Source organism: Xiphophorus couchianus, unplaced genomic scaffold (assembly GCF_001444195.1).
Source record: "Xiphophorus couchianus unplaced genomic scaffold, X_couchianus-1.0 Scaffold1000101, whole genome shotgun sequence".
NCBI classification, from domain to species: Eukaryota; Metazoa; Chordata; class Actinopteri; order Cyprinodontiformes; family Poeciliidae; genus Xiphophorus; species Xiphophorus couchianus.
In genome coordinates this window covers 86,565-109,859 of record NW_020963014.1, presented here as the reverse complement: position 1 = coordinate 109,859, position 23,295 = coordinate 86,565, and the positions used below count along the sequence as shown (strand labels likewise).

Below are 23,295 nucleotides of genomic sequence, written 5' to 3'. Positions count from 1 at the left end.
CTTTACTTGTGCCCCCACATGGCTTAGCAATACTTATATATAATTATTATTATTTTTTTTTAGATGTTTGCATTTTTTAATACTTTATAGTTGGTGTTCAGATATTAATCTTCCAATAACACGTGATTATCAAGTGATATTTTCAAATTTCTTGTCAACTTTAAACATTTTCTATCTCAAAAACACGACGGGCCACTGACTGCCCCAGCTCCCAACCACCAGGCTTAGCAAGTTTTTTGGGGGAAACCTTGTGAGATGTTATTTGGTAACCCTTTGAGGTTTTGAGGAAACGAAATTCTTTCTTGAGGTTTTGTTTGTTTGTTTTTCCAGTTTGTGATTGGTACAAGCTTGTTTTAAATGAGAAGATGACCAAGTTTAAACAGAGAAATTATTGTTATTTAGATCTATGTGGTGGGGCTGCACAGTGGCGCAGTTGGTAGAACTGTTGCCTTGCAGCAAGAAGGTCCTGGGTTCGATTCCCGGCCCGGGGTCTTTCTGCATGGAGTTTGCATGTTCTCCCTGATTGTTTTTTTTCCTCCCACAGTCCAAAAACATGACTGTCTGGTTACTCTAAATTCTCCCTAGGTGTGTGTGTGTGTGTGTGCATGGTTGTTTGTTCTGCCTGTTTCTGTGCTGCCCTGTGACAGACTGGCGACCTGTCCTGGGTGACCCTGCCTCTCACGCGGAACGTTAGCTGGAGATAGACACCAGCACCTCCTGACCCCACTAGGGACAAGGGTGTTAGAAAATGGATGGATGGATAGATCTATGGCATGAATGGTCTATGGCATCATTCTAATTACCTTATTCTCCTTGAACAAATATAGTTATTGGTAAAAGATAAACGTTTTGAAATTGTTCCCCTCTAAATAAATCTGCAGTCAATCCTTAGTAATAACTCATTGTCTTCGTTGATTTATAGCGTACCTCAGGAATGAAATGCTGGCCTCCTTCTGTTTTCTCTTTACGTTTGGGCTGCACGAAACTATTTCCATGATGATATCAGTTTCTATAAATGCTTTCCTCTCACAGACGCTACAATTAGTCTTTGACATTTAGCATTTTGGGCACCATCATTTGTGTCAAGCACACTGTCCAGCTGGGCTAATACTACATTAGAATGGAAAATGCAATTTAATAACACTTAGAATATATTAGCAAATGATTATTATTCTTCAAGCTGTCGTTTGATACCAATATTGCACAAACTTCTGTTTGATTGGCAATATAGTCACAATATTTTGTTTAGCCCTAATTTACATTTTTCTTCTTGGCTAGTTTATTGGTAATAGTAGTAAATAATACATTTCTTTGCACAAGACTTTTATCTATACATGTCCATAAAGCCTACTGATCCCAGCAGCCTTGGTTTGTTAAATAATTATGTTTTTATCTCATTATTCATTTACTGACCTCATCCAATGTTTAGATTCATGCTGCACCTTTAGTTTATTTATAGGGATCATAGGATGTTTAGCTTTGCAAAAGAGCATGCAGAAAAAGTCCCCACTGCACTCATAACTCTGATTGTTAACCCCTCTGATTATACATAGTATTACTTGAAATTATACAATACTTTAACAAATAAAATAAATTTATGGAGATTTTAAGACTTTAAGGTGAAGTTGAGATTTTAATTTACTTATTCTACATCAAACCAATAATTTTTTTAACGGGGATATTAAAGGTGATCATTATGCTTTCTTGAACAGGTTAGATAGATTAAAACTAGGCCTGTCGCGATAAACGATAAATCGATTAATCATACGATAAATTAAAACTATCGACGTCATTTCAATTATCGGCATTATCGTCTCTTCCGGCCTTTTTCTCTTTCTGTTGATGACACCGAATGAAAAAAGGCTCAACTCCGGTTCTCTCCACTGACTCCTCCCCTCCTCATTAACTTAGTGTAAAGCCCAGCGCGCACGACACGATCTTAGAGCTGTGGGCTGATTGTCGGCCCATTTTTAAAACTTGACAGATCACACATTAGCCGACAGAAATCCTAGGTATAACGGTGTGATCGGGTTCGTTCCTGCCCTGTGGTGTCCAACAATGGGCACAAAATAATGGCTGCAAGTCCAGTGAACTAATTTTAAAACCAGGCATTAATCAATGCTTTACTACAATCTACCTGCAATGCATGTGGCTAGTGTCAGCGTAAAGTCCTGACCGAATGAAAATCATTAGAACCTATTTACGTCACGTAACGAAGAACAGCTGAAAAGTTACCGGGTTTATCAACTGCGGTAGCAATTTCGCTCCAACTCCTCCTCTTGTCATTTCTATATTATTTGCATGTTGAATAAACATTAATGTTTCCACGTCCGCTGGACTTCGAGTTGCGCCGTGTCAGCTGTTTGGGATTCCCGGACGTAATTTCCCCTCAGAAAACACGAGGAGAATCCGCGCTTTCTGATTGGCTACCTGTCACATTCAACAGGCTGCGTTAAGCTCCCAGTGGGGAAAACCCCTGATTTAGATAGGAGCAGCAACGACGATCTACCATAACACACCACACAATCTTAGAAAGACCAACGTTTTAAGATTGTTGTAAGGGGAAAAATAGGAGCAAAAAATCATGTAGTGTGAACTATTGCATCAGGTAGTTGATGTGCCCGTCTTCTCTATTTAAATCTAATTATTACTGAAGGGCAACATAATATACAGACTTCATAATCTGCAGTCTTTTGGTTGAATGCAGTATTTATTTCCACTTTGGCTTTATGTTGTTTAGTTTTTATCAAGTACATTTTTTGTTAATGGAGACTGAGAATCCATTTTGTTTTTGGTTGTTTTGTTTATTTTGTTTATCAGTTCCAGTGTTAAATATTCTTTTGAAAATAAAGTGTATCTATCTTTGGCAGGAAATCACATGCATTATTACGTCATTTCCATTAAATCAGTGTAAAAAGGTCTTCAAACAATATTATCGTTTATCGCAATAATTTTTTGAGACAATTAATCGCTCAGCAAAATTTGCTATCGTGACAGGCCTAATTAAAACTAATTTAAAAATGTTCATTACATCTTTTTTTCACAAAATTATTCTTTATTCTACTGAGTTCTTCCTATTTTGACCTTCTTTAAGAAGGGCCTCTGTCACTTTAAATCCAAATAAGCTACTGCTGGCCATGCACCAAACTCAGCGTTTACACTCTTACATGTAGATGCGCAATCATACAACTGTACATTTTTGAAAAGCAGAAGTGGAGGCTCCTGCACAGCCAACAAAAATGCAGCAAGCAGTTTCTGGATGGGGAAAAATCAGCTGACTAAACATGCTGGAACTCCGCTTGGGTTGCTAGGTAACGGGTTGGGCTAGGCTGGGGTTGCTAGTCCAACCCCAGCCAATTTTTGGTGCTTGGAAGGTTTTTCAAACACCAAAAATATTAACGTATTGCTAAAAAAACAACTGTGTGTTTTCTTTCTAAGCACTTTAGCTGTGTTTAGAAACAAATGGAAGTACAAAAACGTGCAGAATATACATTTTGCATAATAGATCCCCTTTAATATATGCAATTCTACTTGAGAATGACCCAAACACAAGATTTATATCAGCTGAGCAATGGAACTGGTCAAAAGGTAAAGATAAAAGTCATCCTCTGTTCATTTAAGGACACAGACAGAAGTAAAATAAGGTAACAGATCTCCTAGCAGCCTGTAATATGGCTGGAGAGTCCACCTGTCTGGTAGCTTTAGTAAAACCGCAGCACGATTAGTAGAAAACTCTCCAGGGGGAAGGACCAGCAGAGTCCAAGAAAAGAGGTCAGATCACATTCTTCTGGCTCTGCAGCAGCTGCTTCCTCCGGCTACAAGCCGTGACCTCCACACAAGCATACCTATCATAATTCTCTGTACTACATGCTTATGTTTCCGAATCTGCTAGACCCTGTTTTGATTTGGGTTTGTTTACTTTGTGAGCTGGCAGGCTCAGTAGAGCGGACGTCGGGTCCATGCTCGGGTTCCCTTCCCTTCCTTCCAGGTGCATGTGTGCGTCGGTTTGCCAGGCAAACTCAAAACGCTGACTTGGCTGTCATAAAATGTGGGAGGGAAGTGGGGTGGCATTTATGTTCCTGTTCAGCTGCAGCACAAGTCCTGGGTGTGTTAATGTCTCTGATTTGACCTGGTTTGTCTCTTCAGGACTTTCGGGATGCTGTTGCTAAGGCAACGCGTCAGAACGGGAAGCCAGTGGTGGGCGAGCGGATCCTGAGTCAGATTCTGTACTACCTGCCGCAGCTGTACCAGCTAAACAAAGACCTGCTGCGAGAGCTGGAGGACAGGGTGGCACACTGGTGCGCTCCCACTCTGAACACTTAAATTACACTGAGATTTAGCAATAAATCCAAGTTAACAGACAAAAAATTGGATTTTAGTGATTGAGCAGCTCTCAAAAAACATTTTTGACCCTTTATAAGATCATTTTTGCCTTCATTTGAAGTCAGTTTTCAGCATTAACCAAACGTTTTAGTATTCACAACTGTTGGATAGTAACTAGTTACATTTACTTGACTAACGTTTTAATTATTACAACTAAATTACAGTAGTTTTATAACTATATTAAATTAATCAGAGTGAGGTTGTAGCTAGCTACATTTACTTAATTACGTTTAAAGAAAAATCCCCCGTACTTTTAGGAGTATTTTCTCAATGCTTTACTTTTAATTTAGTAAGAGTAGAGAGAGTTCTGAATTCTCTACCTACCCCACTTACAGACACACACCTGCCATTTTTGTTAGTTTTAAACATTTTATATTGAAAGAAATTGATTTAGAAAGATGCTTTTCTTTCCTTATTTTGTAATTATGTTATTTATATAAATTATTTCAACTTATGTCTTTAAAATACCAAAATTTATTCAAAACTTTATATTTTGGTCCATATGATTATGTAATTTATAAATATTAAATGACTTATGTTTTGATTAGCTACTCAGTACTTGAGTAGACATTTTACCAAAATTTTTTTACTCTTACTTGAATAATTTCTTGGATTTGCGTACTCTACGCACCTCTGATATGCACAAAATGTTTTTTTTACATCACTGTTTACTTTTTTCTGTATATTTTAGTTTAGTATGCGTTAGATACAAGCAGAATCTGTTCTATTATTGGAAAGTGAAACTAGTTTTCACCCTTCAGGGCGTTTGATTCATTACAGCCTATTTGCGTTTCTTAACAGGAGTGACCACCAGAGATTATCGGACATTTTTGTCCAGAAAGGTCCCTATCTGAAGATGTATTCCACCTACATCCGCCAGTTTGACAACAATGTAGCCCTGCTGGACGAGCAGTGCAGGAAGAACCCTGCATTAGCAGCTGTCGTCAGGGAATTTGAGGTAGATTTGGGGTCTTATTTCATGTTTTTTCTCTTTGCATTGCAGTGGTATAATATCTACTAAGGATTTTACCTTTAGCTGTAGGGTTAGGGTTAAGGTTATATATCTGTTAGAAAATGGGTAATCAGTATGATAATAATCCAAAACAGAAAGTCAAATCACACAGAAATGGTTAACTAGAAAAAACAGCTTTCCTCCATTCCCATTTCAGCCCCTGCAGTCGCACATCTTCATTGCGTTGTGACTTGAGGCGGTTGAAGCTGCCGCTAACTAGCTGCTAACATACTGTTGCTAACTAGCTAACTAGGTAGCTTTTTTCATCTATCCTGTCAATGCAAATTTATTGCCACTTTGCTGGGCGAAGTTTGTACATTTATGTAGAAATAAACTAAATATTATTAAGAGAAGAGAAATGGCCTTCTTCTTCTGTTTTTTATTGGTGGTTGACCAGAAACGTTTAGTAAGCATTACTGCCACCTACTGGTACGGAGGGTGGCTCAAAATGTATATTTTTTTAATACATGTAGTATTGATTATTATATTTTTTTAATCAACTTTTACTAAAAGTATGGAATAATTTACTTGGTGAATTTCCCTGTAATATATTAAATAAATTAAAAGGTTCTTAATTTTTTTTTTTTATTCCTCCAACATTAATCTTCTTTCTATCTCATATATTGAACATACTATAATTCCATGTTGTACTGTTTCAAATTCTCCACAATATTGATGTTATTAATATTTTCCTGGAATATTCTTTCACCTTTACGCTCCAAACTTGTAAAATGTCATAGAAGATTAATTTTCCAATTGGAAAAATGTTTTTTATTTTACAAAGTAAGCAGCAGGGAGATTAAGAATTGCTCCAAAGCTAAGTTGGTTAACATTTTTTATCTATATTTTCCTGTGTGAGATCATGCTGCAGCAATAAAAGATTAGTTCATTTTAAGTCATATTTAATAGCTAAAGGTCCTGCCTCTGGCTTCCAGCGCAAATATAGTTAATAGTGATGTACTGTTGCTACATCACACCAACACAAGTTTAAATAATTTGTAAGGTTTGTTGTGTTTGTGTTGAATACTGCAGCCTTGAATTGCTCAGCATTTTTTTTTTTTTGTCTCAGATGAGTCCACGATGCGCCAACCTGGCTCTGAAACACTATCTTCTGAAACCAGTGCAGAGGATCCCTCAGTACCAGCTGCTGCTCACAGGTACAGACTCTTCTTCCTCCTCCTCCTCTTCCTCTGAACACTGTAGGTCACCAGTTTATTAGATCATGGCAACGCTTTATTGGCAGCACGAGAATGTACCAGCATTTATTTGTCCTGGCTGCAGTAGTGGATATTTCTGCAGCATATCGCCACCTTGTGAACATTTGTAAAAATCTATCCTGGAGAGGGATATCTTGAGATTGAAACATGCAAAGACTTTTTATTTAAACTATTGTAACATTCTTGAATAGGGACGAGATAAATTGGTTAGTTTAGTTACGAGATTTATTGTCGGAGGCAAAAATATTCTACAATAGGACCAAGAAAAATATTCAGATAACTAAGATATTTAGTATTTTTATGGCATAGAAAAGTTTAGCCATCTCAAAATCAACTATATTTATTTATTTGACTAAAAGACTTAAAAAAGAGGAAGAGGATATGATTACCAAGGTTTAAAGTGAGACAAAAATAATGTTTAAAATATAATAAAACGTAAAAATTCTCAATTAAATAACCAAACTTGTCTAAAAACACAACATGGTAAAAATAAATGAATAATAGAACAACTTAGATTAAATACATGTTCATTCATTGTCATTCGGCAGCCTTTGAGATATACTTGTAAAATCCTCTATAAAAACAGATTTATATAAAACATTCATCTGTAAAAAAAAATAAAAATAAATATAACAGACAGAAAAAAATAGCGATTAAGTCCATAATTAGGTAAATTTATTGATTTTTAAAAATATAATTTTGTGAGTCTTTCACTTAAAGAAAATTATATTTAATAACATACATTATGACAGAATAAAAAATGACTTTTTAGTAAAAAAAAAATAAAAAGAACAAAGTGAGAACAGTAAGTAAATAACTGAACTTTAACCTCAGAGTTTTGCTGTAAAATAATCTGTATTTAAAGCTGTTTTTACTCTTTTGCAGATTATCTGAAGAACCTCCCTGAAGACTCTGAGGACTATAAAGACACACAAAGTTAGATGAAACTGTGTTCACCTCTAGCATAGAGACTGAAAACACGCCTTTCACTGATATTTTATATTTCCTCTCCATGCAGCTGCACTCAGCGTCGTGAAGGAAGTAGCCAATCATGCGAATGACATCATGAAACAAGGGGTGAGACTTTTATTCCCACTAAACGCCGTCTGTTTTGCAGCATCACGCCTCGCCTCTTCTCCTCTGTGCTGCAGGATAATTTTCAGAAGCTGATGCAGATTCAGTACAGCCTCAACGGCCAGCATGAGATCGTTCAGCCAGGCAGGGTACGTCCAGAACCCGAAAAGTCCTGAACAACCTGTCACAGGTTCAGGCTGAAGCCAAGCAACACAGAAGTGTGTTTTGAACATGTCCTCCGTTTCCAGGTGTTCCTGAAGGAGGGGACGCTCATGAAGCTGTCCAGGAAAGTCATGCAGCCGAGAATGTTTTTTCTGGTGAGCAACAAGATTTCCGCTAGAGCATTCTGTAATCTGATTGGTTGAGCTGCTCATCGACTTCAGTGGAGAAACATCAAGTCATTCATTAAGTTTGACTTTTTGTATGAAGTTTTTGAAAGTTAAATCTAATTTGATAATTCGGAAAGTGCTACTTACAGCTGCAGCCAGATATTTTCATACACCTAAAAAAAAAACACATACACATTTTTTTCTCACTGTCTGAAGTTCTATCAGATTAAATTTATTGTGTTTTAGATTAATTAGAATTACTAAAATTAATCTAATCTGCTAAATGCCAGAAAATGTAGTGAGAAAATTTTTAAGACATTTTTTTGTGACTTTTTTTTATATTCTAACAGGAAGGTAGTTTACTTTAACACAATTTCTTTTGATTGTTTCAATTTATTGAATATTTATTCCTAATTTCTCAACGACTTATTTATGTGTAGCTGAAATAAAGATTGTCTTATATTTTATACATTAAATGCTTCTGAAATTGTTTTTTTTTTGTCTGTTAAATTAATCTTTTGTTCTTGGAGCAGTCAGCTGATCATGGTGTGTGCGAGAGACATTTCAAAACATTTTGTTATATTTTAGTTTTCCTTGTCCCTGCAGTAGACTGTAGAATATTATCAGAAGACGTTACTAACAACAGTAATAAATTATATCATATAATAGTGAACTTAAACTGTCTCTTTTAGTTAATTTATATTGTTTTTAATCTCCAAAGTGTACTGCTGGAAAAAATTTAAAAATTACCTAGAAAATGTGTAAAAAGCATTTGAATTTTACTATGGGAAAAGGAGCTACTAGATAAAATATTGATTTATTTCTATTTTTATTGAATTAATGGCACATTTGTGACCTGTTTAGATTAAAAACAATTGAAGAAGCATCCTTAAAAAGGAGGTTATGTGTCATATTAGGTTTCTTTTTTAATATAACTTATTTCTGAATTGTTTCTTTTTATTTTCCAGTTTAATGATGCACTCATGTACACCACTCCGGTCCAGTCTGCCCAGTATAAACTCAACAGTGTTCTGTCGCTGGCTGGAATGAAGGTTTGAGACGCAGTTATGATTACGGTTTATGATTATTTTGCTGGGGGTTTTTTTATGGCTAACATGATTTTATAAATCCAAACCTTGGTTAGTTATGGCCACCGTGAGTTAAGAAAATCTCAACATCTTTGCTGATTTTGTTTTTTTTCTGCATTTCCAGGTCAGCAAGCCGAGCCAGGAGGCCTATCAGAACGAGCTGAACATCGAAAGCGTTGAGCGCTCCTTCATCCTGTCTGCCAGGTCGGCACTCGGCTTCAGAGTGACGCTGCCACTGCAGAGCGTCCGCTGTGACTCTGAGCTCTGATGCGCTTTGTGTTCGCAGCTCGGCTAAAGAGAGAGACGAGTGGCTGGAGGCCATCGGGAAGGCCATTGAAGATTACACGAAGAAGAAAATAACCTTCATATCCAGTCGCAGTCAGGAAGAGGTAACGATAAATCTGTGTGGGCATCTCAGGCAATGTTGATATATGACAGCTGTATAACTGAAAAGTGACTCATTCAATAGGTTTATTACACAAACAATATTAATTTTGATGCAAGCAAATTAAACTCTAATTTAGTTTTCTGACAGTTTAGTTTCTAGTGGAAATAAGACAAAACTTAAAGCTTGTTTTAAGTCAATAATTCCTTACTATTGATGACAAAGTACTAGTTATAAGTGAAATAATCTGCAAGTGGAACTAGTATTTTGTCATAAATATTAAGAAATTATTGCCTTAAACAAGCTCCTATATAAATTAATTTTGTATTACTTCAAGTGCACTAAGATATTTGCATTGGAAACTAGTCTGAAAATACTTGGTAAGATTTTGTGTTTTTGCAGTGGGATGTTCAAAGTGAGGCCCAGGGGCCATTTGTGGCCCCATCATTATGATTTTTTTTTTTTTTGTGTGGCCCTCCTGACCACAGTTCACGAACAAACAAATTAGAGCAAAACTACAACTTTTAAATTAAAACCTACTTACAAAAATGTGAGCTGCAACACAGAGCAATCATCTTTTCCAAGCTTCATGGTTGTCATGGTAACTGGGACCACATCTACTCATTGACTGATACTCTAAAATACACCTTGGTGCGTCTAACTCTGTTTTTAACTGCTGTGTTAAAACCTGGCTGAATACAGAAAGTGTTTTCAAGTGAAAACTGACCTCAGATGCTGCTTTTACTTCTGAGAACAAATAATATATGTTTCCGTTTCTTCAATCAAGCCCAAAATAATAATCAAAGTGGATGCCTTTTTATTTAACGAGGAAAAAAACTTTAAAGTCCCATTCGTACAAAAAATATATTTATTATTTGCTTAATTAGAATAGCTCATAATTAGTTTATTGTTGAGTAGGTACATTTTGGGTGATTTTAGTTTTTTTTTTCTTTTTTCACTGAGAATTTAGTGGAAGAAAAAAAATATGGCTAAAAAAAGTGCACCAGCAACAGGTGTCAACAAAATGAGCTTTTTGATACTGGTTTATTTTTGTAATATTTGCTCAGTGTCTGTCCATGCAGGCAGAATGTGTCGTTGACAGCGGCGCCCCGTTAGGTTCAAAAGCTCCAATCTGGATCCCAGACCTCAGGGCCACTATGTGCATGATCTGCACCTGTGAGTTCACCCTTACATGGAGGAGGCATCACTGCCGGGCCTGCGGAAAGGTCTGCGCCACATTTAGGATCCACCTTTTAACGAAATAAAGCAACCCAGCCCTAATGCGCATTTCCTTATCTCTCCACCAGGTGGTGTGTCAGGCCTGCTCCACCAATAAGTACTACCTGGAGTACTTGAAGAACCAACCGGCTCGCGTGTGCGACCACTGCTTCGCCAAGCTTCAGGAAAACAGTGAGTTTTTCCACAATAATCAGCAGTTAGAGAAAAGAGATGTTTGTTTTTTATGTGGCTATGCAGAGTAGATGCATGCAGTCAATAAGTTATCTTCATATGACATCTTTATGATGCCATATAAATGAAAATAGAGATGAAAATAGTGGTCAAAATGTCAAATTTGGACTATAAAATAAATTGTTCACATTATTAGCTATTACTAGGCATACGGAAGAGGATTAGGGCCACTTCCAAAAATAAAGAATTCTTTTTTTTTCTCAGAATTAGAATTGTTTAAGTTGTTTATGCTCCATCTTGGAAATCCAGAATTAAAACTCAACTCTACCAGATATTTCTGGTGCAGGCTTTCAGTGTGAACAAACAGTTATGGGATTATTTTTCATATGCTAGCAACATAACTGTTGCTAAGAAGACATGCACCTAAGAATGTTTCGTTATTCCATAGATTGACACAGGATTAGAATTCTGAGATTAAAGTCAGAAATCAGAATCCCAAGGAAGAGTCAGAATCCTGAGAAAAAAATCCGATTTCTGATATGAAAGTCAGAATTCTGAGAAAAATAAATAAATACTTAAATTAAAGTCAGAATTCTGAGAACAAATTGAGAATTCTGAGGAAAAGATAATTAACTTTATCATCTAATGTAATCCATTTTAGGCGACCGCTGTGCTTCGTCATCAACATCTCCCATTAAATCTGGAGCATTTTCCTTCACTAGAAAACAGAAGAAGATTCCAGCTGCGCTAAAGGAGGTACGACACCTGAACAAACGATGTTCTCAGTCGATATATTCAATGACCTGGGTCTGACTTATCTCCATGGCAACCAGGTGTCAGCCAACACTGAAAACTCCTCCATGAGCGGCTACTTGCACCGATCCAAAGGCAACAAGAAGCAGTGGAAGAGGCTGTGGTTTGTCATAAAGAACAAAGTTCTGTACACCTACGCTGCTAGTGAGGTACGCCACTGGTGTTCTCCTGGTCGCGTCGCGTCGCGGCTCGGCTCCCTCTAAACTGGTCCTGGTGTGTTTTGGTGCAGGACGTGGCGGCGCTGGAGAGCCAACCGCTGCTGGGATTCTTCCTGAGGGAGGAGAAGAACGGGCCGGCTCAGAAGCTGCAGTTCAAGCTGTATCACAAAAACACGCTGTTCTACATCTTCAAGGCTGACGACATTCCCACAGCGCAGAGGTGCCCAAATAAACACAGCCGTCTGTCATACACAAATTCATATAGGTATTTATTTAATAACCTTAAAAAAGCTTAGAGAAAAAAATACTGAACACTGAATTTGGGTCTGGAATCGTTTTTAGCCTCCTTCACAAAGCACCTTAACTTATACTCAAAAGACACAAAGTGTAGTTTTTGTGTAAACCGCTGACTTTACACAAAAGTCAGCTGTAGTTTTGTCTTGAAATAAGACAAAATTAACTTTCAAGTAACAATTCAGCAAAATAATTCCTTAATATTGATTTAAAAAATTATATTTTCCCTTGTTTTTCAGTTGCACAGGATGCATGTCACATTATAGGTGAAGAATGCTTTAAAACAATTTACCTTAGTTTCTTGTTTTGTACATCAGAAAAACCCAACATTTCAACAGTAGTGTGAGAACTTTTTGAAGCTACTACATCACATGTAGGGTTGGTGGACTATAATCAAGTTTACAAAGAAATGCATTCATCAATAAATTGTCCCAGAAATTATTTTTGACAAATGATAATATTGATATTTTGAACCAATTTTCAAGTAATTTAATTGTAATTGCATAATAATGCAAGTTCACGCTCTCAAAGATCGACAAACTTTAATTTCTAATACTGGAACTGGAAGACATTTTAAACATGAAAAATAAATAAAACAGAAACAACAAATAAAATCAATAATGAAGTCTCTGTAAGCAAAATTATTCTTCAAAAAAGGACAAGTTGAGACCAAGACACCAAACTGAAGAATTTTGTCATCTAGTTTCTTTTTGTGCTTCCACATTTAGATGGATCGAAGCCTTCCAAGAGGCGATGATTCTGGAGCAGTAGATACTCAGATCCATCCAGACGGATTACAAACCGCACACGGAAACCTTTCAAACAAAAAGCCAGCCTCTTGACGCTCGGCCGTGCGGACTCGGGTCGGGTTCGGAGCGAGTTGCGGCTGCAGGTCAACAGTCAAGTCCAGAAGCACGTGTGAGGAAGTTTAACCAAAGTGTGCGGAGAAATTTTCAGAAGTCTAAAGTCTGGGAATGAATTTCAAAATGCTTTCAGATGAAGGAATCACGACAAGCACTCACTGACAAAAACAAAGCTGAGCACTCAGATGGAGATTAGATTAAAGCAGGAGGTGCAAAGGTGAAAGGTCATCCAACTGAGACCATGTGGAAAACTGAGACAAACTGGACACAATAGGAAACGGTCAATAACAGCAAAGGCAGCTAAAATGACATAAATATATTTAAAAAATAGAAAAAGTAAAATATCCAAAATCGCCTATAACAGTCGCAGCCTGTGGCACAATGGTTCTTCATAACTTTGGTTAAAAAAGGAACCAGTTCCTGTTTTTAAATGTTTTTATTTCTATTTAATGTTTGTTTTACCAGAATAAAAACACACTGAAATTAAAAACCTCTTTTTAAAAGGGAGTCCTGGCCAAGAAGCAGCAACAAATGCAACACAAAAAGTTACACAGAAAAAGGAAATGTCAAGCTATTAGAAAAATATAATTATAAATGTAGGTTTTCAATTGTTTTGTAAAGTTTTCCTGTAATTTTTGCACAGAATTTTCACAAAGAATGACACTAAAAGTACCAGAAATATGTTTTGGATCTGTTTTCCTTGTTATTAGATTGCAATCAGTGTGCTTTTAAAAATATATATATCGATCCTCTTTTATATTTATATTTTTAAAGATAGAAATAAAATGCTGTTGTTTTATAAGCAATTTCCTAAAAACTCTAAAAAGTTGTCTCTTTATTAAAAAGTAACATTTGCAGTTTTAAACAAGTTTTATTCATCTGTCCTGAGGGCAAAATAGTTGTAAAGGTTTATAATGAATTAGAAGAGGACAGAAAGAGAAGTAAAAAATTTGAACATAATGGAAAAGCTAATTTATTTTAGTGATTTAATTCAAAGAGTGAATCTTAATTACACACCGAGAAATGACATTTAAAAGATTATTTCTGTTCATTTTTACTGCTGTGGATTACAGCTAATGAAAAACTACAATCATGATATTAGTTCTGATAAATAAAAAATATTTTATATACATATTTGTTCAGGTGATCTTACAGACATACCCCATTAAAGGACGGTAAACACCAAAAAGGTATTGCTGAAGAACCTGGCTATTCAGAGGAAAGTTAAGTGGAAGAAAAAAAGTGTAGTACTAACATGCACTCTTTGGGATACACTTGATAGGACTGTGAAGCAAAGTTTATTCTAGAGACAATGTCAGAAAAGTCAGGTTGATTGCTGATCGCCACCTTACATTGATGAAGTAATTTATGCAAAAGGAGCCCCAACCAAGTATAGAGTGCATACTGTACAGGACATGGATACATGTATCAATAGACTGACTTTTCTCTTTTAAAAACTGTTTATTTGTTTGATCTATGATTCAGATTTTTGTAGAAACTAAATTTTGAGGTGGTTTCCTGGTAAATTGTTGTGGTTTATTGTAGACCTAATCAATGGATATCAACTACAGCTTGTAAAAAATCTCCATTTATCTCAATAAAAACTCGGTTGACATGTAGATGGAAGGTGCAAACACAGCAGAATGTTTCTGTTTTCTACACTCTGTTACTCCGAATCAATATTTAAAGACATGGTTGATTTTGGAAATGAACTTTTCTTCCATCTGTTTGTTTAGCAGACAGAAGTTTTCCCTCTGGTGGCCGTTCTAGACATGGCGCTCCATTGGAAATTATGTCCAAATACACATCTGGGTGCTAAGCTGTTGTTTTTCAATATGCAGGTTGTGATATATTTTTATCCCCCGTTTGCTGCACAGTAGTTACATGAAGCAATTTTGCCTGGATAATGTAAGCAGATTTTAAGGAACAAGTTGGGATTTTACTGTTAAACTCCAGCTTTAACACTAAACGTCTACGTTCATATTAGTGCCTAAGAGTTTAATAAAACAGAAATGTTTAATAATTCTGGATAAAACTGGAAATATCAAATTTTTTATGGAGATATTTTTCTTGTTTCTCCTGTTTAGCCAAACCAGAATGTTTAAAAGTTTTTACTGTGTATAAGGACATAAACGAGCAATGCTGACCTTTTTCTTCCGTTTTGTTTTAAAGGTCGAGAGCTAATATTTATAAACTAGGAACATTTATTGTCTGAAAAGCGCAGGCTGCCACTTATTTTCAGATTCAGAGTTTTTTAGAAGAGGATCAAAATCCTTTTTTTCTCTTTTTTATCCTATTTTTGCACGTAAACACTGTGGGAAGAATGCGTGAACTATGTTTCTTTTAAATGGATGCTCAGATGCAAAGACTTTAAGGAGTGAATATTTCATTTTACAGACACTGTGGCTTTTCCCTCCTGTTTTAAAAATAATAAGAATAAAAAAAATTGTTTTTTAAATTTATTTGGCATCCATTTTTTATGTGTGCTTTATGTCTTGCCAGGTCACCCACCAGTTTGTAGTTTAAAAACAGCATTTCATCAGTTTTATAACAGATTTCTGATGACAAATGTGTTGAAAAATCCCTACATCTTCTTTTTATTTTGTTAAATGTGTCTTTAGTTCTGTTTGGTTTGTGTAGAGTCAATAAAATTTAGTTTAGTTAAAAGATAAATAAATCTGCTGCAGCCTGTTAAGAGAATCAAGTTCTGAAGCGTTCCTCTGTGACTGTACTTTAACATTTTGTAAACAGTTTGTCTCTTATGAGCAGCATTTCTAAACTGTCAGGCAACAGTTTTTTAATAAAGTGTGTATAAATATATTGATTGTACTTGTTTTAATTTGTTTCTTTGTTAGTTAACATGATGATGATGAATGTCAATCTGAGGTAAGTAGTGACCATAATTGAAACTAGGACTGCAGAGAGAAGTGTGCAAATTTTTATTTCTGCTATTGTTATAGTTTACTTAGCTTGTTTATCATGTCTTCTAAATTACTGTACAGTCTTATTCTCTTTTTTTTGTTTGTCTTTTTAGGTTTTTATTTTAGCTTCAATATTTATGCTTCCATTCTTTTGTAAATCTTACTATAAGATATTTATACTTTATTCTATGTATATGTACAAGACCATAGGTTATAGTGACATATCTTAATGATATATTTTTTTAAAACTTATTTTATTTCAAAAAGTAACATCACAAAGAAAGCTCTTATCAATATCAGATTAAAAAAATAAAAATTATATTAAAAAATCACAAACATTGACCATATTGGTCTTAAGGTCTTGAAGACTACAAAGTAAAATGAATAAAGTTAAATAAATGTATACATAAATGGGTAAAATAAAATTGTGTCCCTTTTAATCTATATTAACACTATAATACAATCAAACACATATAATTAACGATCTGTTACAGCAAAAAATAAAAGTAAAAATATAACAGAGGAAACTGTTTATGATATAAAGTTGAAGGTTAAAATTATAATTATATTTAAGAAAACAAATCCTTAATTGCGGAACCTTTTTTCTTCTTGGTTCCGTCGGGATGTTTCCGTTGCACTTCCGTCTAAACATGGCGGAGTATGCTAACCTGGTCCGAAGGGCTTTGGGACAGCTAGGAGGTCATGGAGGAGTTCGGGGTTTTTTCACGCAGTTTTTCAGGTCAGTTTAGTCAACAGTATTACCAACTATCACCCTGTATTTAAATATGACGCAGAAACTTAAGAAACAGACTGAAATTCCTGCTTAAAGCTACGACTCTGTGCAGCTAACTGTACTTAGCATGTTGACAACAAACGGTATATTTGCCATATAAAGGACTCAAGATTTAATTTAAATTAAGTTTAATATTTGGAATGCCCGTTTTTAAACTCACAAGTGTCTAGTTTTACATCAGAATCGTTTGTTATTCCTTAAAATATATCCAGGGGTAGTTAAAATCAATGTTTTGCTTGTGTTTACAGAGTGAACGATATCAAAACAGGCACTCTTATTGGTATTGATAAATACGGAAACAAATACTATGAAGACAAGAAGCACTACTTCTTTGGTAAGTTTATGTCTCTCATAATGTTCTTTAATCGCATAGATTAAATAGAACCTGTCTGACTAGATGAAGTAGGCTAAATTATTTTAAAATTCAGAATTTTGCTCTCAACCAGAAGAAATCTCAATTAGCATTGCTAGTTTAAACCAATTCTGCAGTTAAGAGTTAATCAAAAGATAAGTCTTGTTAATTGCCAATAATTAATTACATTTAAGGGGTGTTTAATTTATTATCAGAGAGTTGTTTTGTGGTTTTTAACTGTTAACAAATAAAATCATTTGAAAACTGCTTTCTATGGTTATTTATATTACCTTTGTCGGATCTTAAAATTAGTTTGACTTTAAACATTTAAGTGTGGCAAGAAAAACAAGAACAAAGTAAACGTGTAAGTAAAAAAGCACTGCACTTACTAAAAAATGAATACCTTTTAGAAGATTATATTTTTAAATTCTGTATCTTAAATGGCTTATAAAAGCCAGTTGATTTTATGTACTGTATAAACAGGTAACTATGAAGTCAAAACTGGAACAATGCTACAGTATTTATTTAATATTTACTAGTTTAAAACAGTTGAGTTAATCGCTTTACCCGTTTTTGACTAATTGTTTTTAAACATTTGCTGAAATGTTTCAATTTTATGGTCACCTCATCTATTTAAAATTACCACTTTGTAGTATACCTCATTTTAGATTTACACAATTGATGTTTCCCAACTTTGTGGTGTTTGTTGTACGTCTAAAATTAAGAAATTATCATACAATAAAATAAGCAAGTATGTTTTTGTCTGTCTTAATTCCAGATTTTAAATCATAAGTCTTTCAGGACAATTAAAGAAACTGCTTTTTCTGATGTGTTATTTGTGTGTTCAGGGCGTCACCGTTGGGTGATCTACACCACAGAGATGAACGGAAAGAGAACATTCTGGGAGGTGGATGGCAGCATGGTGCCAGCTGAATGGTATCCTCCTCGTTTTTAATTCATGAATTGTTTGAACAATTGTTGGAAGAAGTTAAACCTCCAAATTAAGCCAGTGATAGTGCTTTCTGTCATTTCAATAAATGCTGGTTAATTTAAATATGGTTGCACGTCTGTAAATGTAACCAAAGCTCCTCGTCTTCATCATTCAGGCATCGCTGGCTGCACTGTATGACAGAAGACCCACCCACCACACACCCTCCAGAGCCCAAGAAGTTCCTCGCCGAGGTTCACCAGTTCAACGTGAGTGGCTCCTCGCAGCAGTACGTGCCGTACCCCACCACCCGCAAGAAGATCCACGAGTGGGTTCCGTCTAAAGCTGGAACCCAGTGAACTATGACTGCTTTATGTTCATGCTGTTAATTATAGTTTCCTGCCTGAATAAAATCTTTATCCTGATGTTTAAAAACAGCATGATGGTCCTTCCTTTCAACTTGTTTTGCATTCTGATTAAATTGTGAAGATGAACAGGAAAAGAGGCGAGTTGATCGTGACCCACCAGCAGAGGAAGTTGATGTACAACCAGTGATATCTTCTTCAGATTCATTGTAGTACAGATTGCTACAAAAGATCTTTCCTGCCAACTGCCATCACTATCTTCAATAACTCTTTGAAGAACTTGAATTAATGAGCTACAACAATATTTATTGTCCCTTTGAGATTTAACAAAGAATATTTAAATTTAATGCAAAAGTAGACTGAGGCACACGCAATCATTTAGTTCCCATATCCCATTCTTATTAAGAATTTAATGAAATACATAGTGTTTTTAAACATATTTAAACAAACAAAAATCCATAATGGAAGCCAATGGTTTCTTTGGTGGTTTTTGTTAGTGGTACTAGCTAGCTTGTCGAGGAAATGCCATCAAATTGTGTAATTATAACCCAGCAGTGCACGAAGTATTCCTTTCTAAGGTTTTTTTTTTTTTACTTCAAAATAAGAGTCTCAAACAGTCACTTGTTTCAAGCTAACACCGCTATCAAATGCAGGAGTAAAAAAAAAAACCTCACCTGTATTTACAAGGAGCCATTAGCCACAAGATGGCGCCTCGCGAATCAAACGCCACTTCGACGCGAAGTTTCAACCACCAATCACAAGATCTCGCGAGAACGCTACTTGTACTTCAGCGTGACTGAACCGATGAAATTAACTTCAAAACATTTTGACAAGGATGAACCAGACTTATGGACATCCAAAGATTTCCATCTGATATCCTTGATGATTTATTTTTGATTTTCTCATATTTCATAAGCAAACGGTGAGTCTGACTTGCCTTAAGATTCATCTACAGGTGTGCCTTTTTACCCCATTGTTGTGAATGATTCCGCTTATAGCTAAAGTACGCTAGTTCAGCTCAGTAGGGCCAGTGTGAATGTATATGAATTTAGGCTAAAAATTCAGAACGTTTGAGATTAATCTAAAATAAAAATTCTAGAAAAAAACTTGGAAATTTCTGAGTTCGAAAAGTCAAAATTTTGCGAGAAAATAAGAATAAGTAATTTTGAGATTAATTTCAGAAATTTTGTAAAAAAAAAACAAAAAAAAAACAATTCTAGTTTTGAAACTGAAAAATGTCCAAGTATTTTCTAGAATAAATTTCTAGATTTAAATTAAATTTAAATCTCAACCAAAGTTGCTTGGCAGTGAGCGAAATGTATATACAGTTAAACTGGAGCGATATTCTGTTACTGTTTTCTTTCTTTTGCTCCACTTGGTGTACAGAAATGTTTGATCATTTTCCAACAGTTAAAACCTTTTTTTTTTGTTTGTTTTTGTAATTTCAGACTTTTGCAGCTGCTAAATGAGGAGACTTTCTGTTTTTGTCGCTTCTTCCTCAAACCAGTGGAGGATGTGGAAGCAGAAGAAGAAAATCATCACAAGGTGAGTTTTACTAGCGTTTAATGGCCAAAAGGGGGCGCTCTTTTCTTAATCTGTGTCAGCGAGTCAGCCCTGTCTCCAAAGCTTCATCAGTTTGGCTCTGAAGGCTTCTGGCATCCTCTCCTGTCAGCATTTAAGCGAACACGGATCCGTTCCCATCTGTATTCAGACTTCAGAGGAGATTCGTTTTGCAAAGTGAAGGAGGCGTCGCATTTAAATCCTCAGAGTAATTTCAGAACAATCAGCTGTGAGTGCTTTGATGCGTAATTATAAAACGTTCCCAGCGCACTCCAAGCTGAAGTTCTTGCTTTTTTGTTCAGCAAGGGGCTTATTATGCTGCTGCTCTTCAGCTACGTCTACTGCAGTCTGAATCATCGTCTGCAAATGGAGCAGATAATTTGAGCCTCTGACTCTGTGACTGCTGATGCAGCATCTGGCTGAGGTGGCAGCTATGCCAGCAGCAGAAATGCAATGAAGAGGGTGAAACCTCTTCCTCGTTATCTCTCTATTTGACATCGCTAACAAGTCAATGTTTTCCCCTGAGTGGTTTCTGCTCCTCGAGGAAAGTGTGAGGTATTTCCTCGGCGTTTACCAGACTAATTCTCCAAATCTTGGGTTTGCTTTAATGGTTTTCCTGCACTCATCTGGGCGTAAAGTGTGATAAAAAGCGTCAGAGTTTATGTTTATGTCCATGGGCTGCTGGGCAGACGTCAGTGACCAGGAACCTTCGTCAATCGGACATTGTATGGAGCTCTAGTAGTGCCAAAAAACTTATCTGAAATGAGCAATCAGAACTGGTATGAATTTAATAATCCATATCACCAAACTCTGTAGTTATAAAATAGGGTGTAAATGAACCACATTTGGGGAATATTTGCTTTCTGTCTTTTATTTACGTTAGTTTTGCAGCACAATTAGGATAAAGTACCGTATTGTTCGGACTATAAGGCGCACGTATAGCATTGCCGATTTTTGCGAAAAATCGGCAATGCACCTTATATTCTGGTGTGCCTTATACATGAACAGTGTATCGTATGTTTTATTACGACTTTGGTAAGCGACGAAGCCACTCCCTTTGATTGTCGAAGCATAATCTCTGCTGGTCAGAAACCTCGTGGAGTCAGCTTCCTATGGTGTCTAGACAGACCTGTTTTGGGGTGGCGAACCACTTTTCCTCATATGTACGGTTCATCAATCATCAATGAGCAGCCAAGCAACAGCAATGAGACTGAATCGGATGATGACGAGAGGGATCCGGGCTTGCTTGATGCCGCCATCGCCCAACTGTTAAATTCTGACACCGAAGACGAAGAACTTGATGGATTCGTAGACAATGAATGATTGAAAAAGTGAGTGCACTTTTTTGTGTAATACTCACAGTTATTGTTAATGATTTGAATAAAATCTGACCTTTCCGACTACCGTATTTTGTTTCGCTTTATGCGCCTTATATATGAAAATAGATCCGTTCACTGATACTGCATCTTATAATCTGGTGCGCTGTATAGTCCGAAAAATACGGTAGTTGTTTTTTATACGAGACTTTCTAAATAAATTAGACTTGGACTACAGGAGTCAGCTGAAGTGATTTGACATCTGATTGTTTCCCGCTGGTACTTCAAGCCGTACATTCAAGCAAAGTTATGCAAGTGAAATTACAGGGTGTGGTAGAACAGAATGGTTTTGTTTATGAAAATGTTAAAAACTGTGTTAAATGAAAGTCCGATCTGCAGCCTCGATAGGAGTCAAATTCTTAGGACGAAGAGCAAATGAGGTTAAATGCTTCCTTATTTTATCTAAATTATCTTTGGACCATCCTCTGTAAAATACCGAGTTAATCTCTTATAAACTCAGATTTATGTAAACAAACAGAAGGCCATGCAGAACTACACAGCTGCTGTTTTTTTAAAGTATTGTTTAAATCAGTTTCAATAATCCAACGTTTAACTTGAGAACATCTCACATTAAAAATAATACTTTAGCAAAATCATCACATTTTATTTTGCATGTAGAACCCTATTGTGGTTCTCAAATAACCATTTGTCTTAACCTGTAGGCAAAATTCTACTTTTTGTTTCCGTTCAAGTTGTTTATAAAGTTTAAATTATAAATATTATTATTTTCTTGTTGCTGTTTCGATACTCTTAAGAGAACCCCCCCCCCCACACACAATTTCCAAACTTTGCAGGAATTTAAACAAATGTTGAGTTTTATTGTCTGATGTTTGAATCTGTATCAACAGCACAGTCACTCATTCCTCGGGGGGAATTGCTAAGAACAACAAAAAAAAGACAAACTCAAAATGTCACTCGTTTTTTATCCTTTCTGTTGGCTGGGTGACAAAAAGAAGCAGCTTCTTCCCGGTTTGGACAGAATGTCCCAGCGAGCCTGAGCGGGAGTGCAGAGTCCAGCCTGGCCATGTAAACACGCCGGCCGTTATCTGGCTGTCCTGTTCAGTAAAACGTGTTCCCCTCAGGGAGCGAATCCTGCACTCATTCATTTCCCTGAAACCTCCTCGTCCTCTCCGCCTGCTCGCTCCTGATTGGCAGGTTTCTGCTACTGTGATAGCAATCAGAGGGGGGAAAAAACATGCCTTTACCCCAGAGAGAGAGCGCTTGGTGGCTATAAATGTTGAAAACACACCTCCACCGGAGGAATCCGAGCCGCTTTGATTCTAATAGTTGCTGCCACACGGAGAGGAAGATTTCACAATAAGACTGTTGCACACGAAACACAGAGAGAGAGAGACGCTGCTGCTTTTGCTGCTCTGTTGGAGTACTGAAGCTTCAGAGTGCCAGCGACCCACAGGGGGCTTCATGCACTTCCATGCACTTTGACCTCAGGCTCTGAGGGAGAGGAGGGATGCGGAAGAATTACAGCGCCATCCCGCTCATCTGGGTGACAGAGGTAGAAATGCACTTTAAAACTCTCTCTGTTGTTGCTGCTGCTGCTGCCGCTAGCTGGATGTGGTTTCCAGTCAAATCTCTGCTCTGCAAAAACACAAAATCTGCAACTACTTGTTAGCAAGATGAAGGAGCTTGTTTTAGAGAAAGTACTAGTTCAACTGGCGGATTATTTCACTGATAGCAACATGTTTCAGTGGATCTAGCAAACCTTTAACAATGTCAAAACGTAATGGCTGTTACTGGTTTTCGTTTTATGATGTTGAACTGCCTTTTTGCTGAACGTGCTACACAACTAAACTTGATTAATTGATTGATTGATAGTATTTTTCACCAGTTTTGATGAATTAAAGCTCCTATATCTTGCTAATAAGTTACTTCAAGTTCATTTCTTCTTACTTTAAGTGCACGAAGAAATTTGCTCTTGAAACTAGACAAAAATACTTGTAATATTTTGCGTTTTTG

The 23,295-nt window shown here is 36.3% G+C and overlaps 4 protein-coding genes across 6 annotated transcripts in view; 3 read left to right on the top strand and 1 right to left on the bottom strand.

Moving 5' to 3' along the window:
- vezt (vezatin, adherens junctions transmembrane protein) overlaps window positions 1–11,966 on the bottom strand; it is a 42,333-nt gene extending 30,367 nt beyond the window's left edge. The window contains exon 1 of the mRNA XM_028011776.1: window positions 11,849–11,966. The gene's annotated coding sequence lies outside the window, so the exon portion shown is untranslated. The remainder of the gene's footprint in view (window positions 1–11,848) is intronic.
- fgd6 (FYVE, RhoGEF and PH domain containing 6) overlaps window positions 1–15,846 on the top strand; it is a 29,494-nt gene extending 13,648 nt beyond the window's left edge. For 2 of the 3 annotated variants that reach the window (XM_028011770.1, XM_028011769.1), the window contains exons 6-21: window positions 4,147–4,298; window positions 5,185–5,341; window positions 6,465–6,552; window positions 7,498–7,548; window positions 7,631–7,689; window positions 7,764–7,835; window positions 7,935–8,003; window positions 8,984–9,067; window positions 9,228–9,307; window positions 9,390–9,492; window positions 10,556–10,714; window positions 10,796–10,898; window positions 11,560–11,654; window positions 11,732–11,860; window positions 11,941–12,089; window positions 12,892–15,846. In XM_028011770.1, coding sequence (XP_027867571.1) covers window positions 4,147–4,298; window positions 5,185–5,341; window positions 6,465–6,552; window positions 7,498–7,548; window positions 7,631–7,689; window positions 7,764–7,835; window positions 7,935–8,003; window positions 8,984–9,067; window positions 9,228–9,307; window positions 9,390–9,492; window positions 10,556–10,714; window positions 10,796–10,898; window positions 11,560–11,654; window positions 11,732–11,860; window positions 11,941–12,089; window positions 12,892–12,934 — 1,593 coding nt within the window. In that variant the 3' untranslated portion in view covers window positions 12,935–15,846. The remainder of the gene's footprint in view (window positions 1–4,146; window positions 4,299–5,184; window positions 5,342–6,464; window positions 6,553–7,497; window positions 7,549–7,630; window positions 7,690–7,763; window positions 7,836–7,934; window positions 8,004–8,983; window positions 9,068–9,227; window positions 9,308–9,389; window positions 9,493–10,555; window positions 10,715–10,795; window positions 10,899–11,559; window positions 11,655–11,731; window positions 11,861–11,940; window positions 12,090–12,891) is intronic. The other variant, XM_028011771.1, reaches the window with a different exon arrangement.
- Window positions 15,847–16,551: 705 nt separating this feature from the next.
- ndufa12 (NADH:ubiquinone oxidoreductase subunit A12) lies at window positions 16,552–18,458 on the top strand. The gene is made up of 4 exons (XM_028011779.1): window positions 16,552–16,686; window positions 16,989–17,074; window positions 17,941–18,028; window positions 18,199–18,458. The coding sequence occupies exons 1-4, from the start codon at window positions 16,571–16,573 to the stop codon at window positions 18,377–18,379; spliced, it is 471 nt and encodes a 156-aa protein (XP_027867580.1). The 5' UTR covers window positions 16,552–16,570; the 3' UTR covers window positions 18,380–18,458.
- Window positions 18,459–22,569: 4,111 nt separating this feature from the next.
- Window positions 22,570–23,295, top strand: part of tmcc3 (transmembrane and coiled-coil domain family 3) — a 63,515-nt gene continuing 62,789 nt past the window's right edge. The window contains exon 1 of the mRNA XM_028011785.1: window positions 22,570–22,834. Within this exon, the coding sequence (XP_027867586.1) occupies window positions 22,790–22,834 (45 nt within the window). The 5' untranslated portion in view covers window positions 22,570–22,789. The remainder of the gene's footprint in view (window positions 22,835–23,295) is intronic.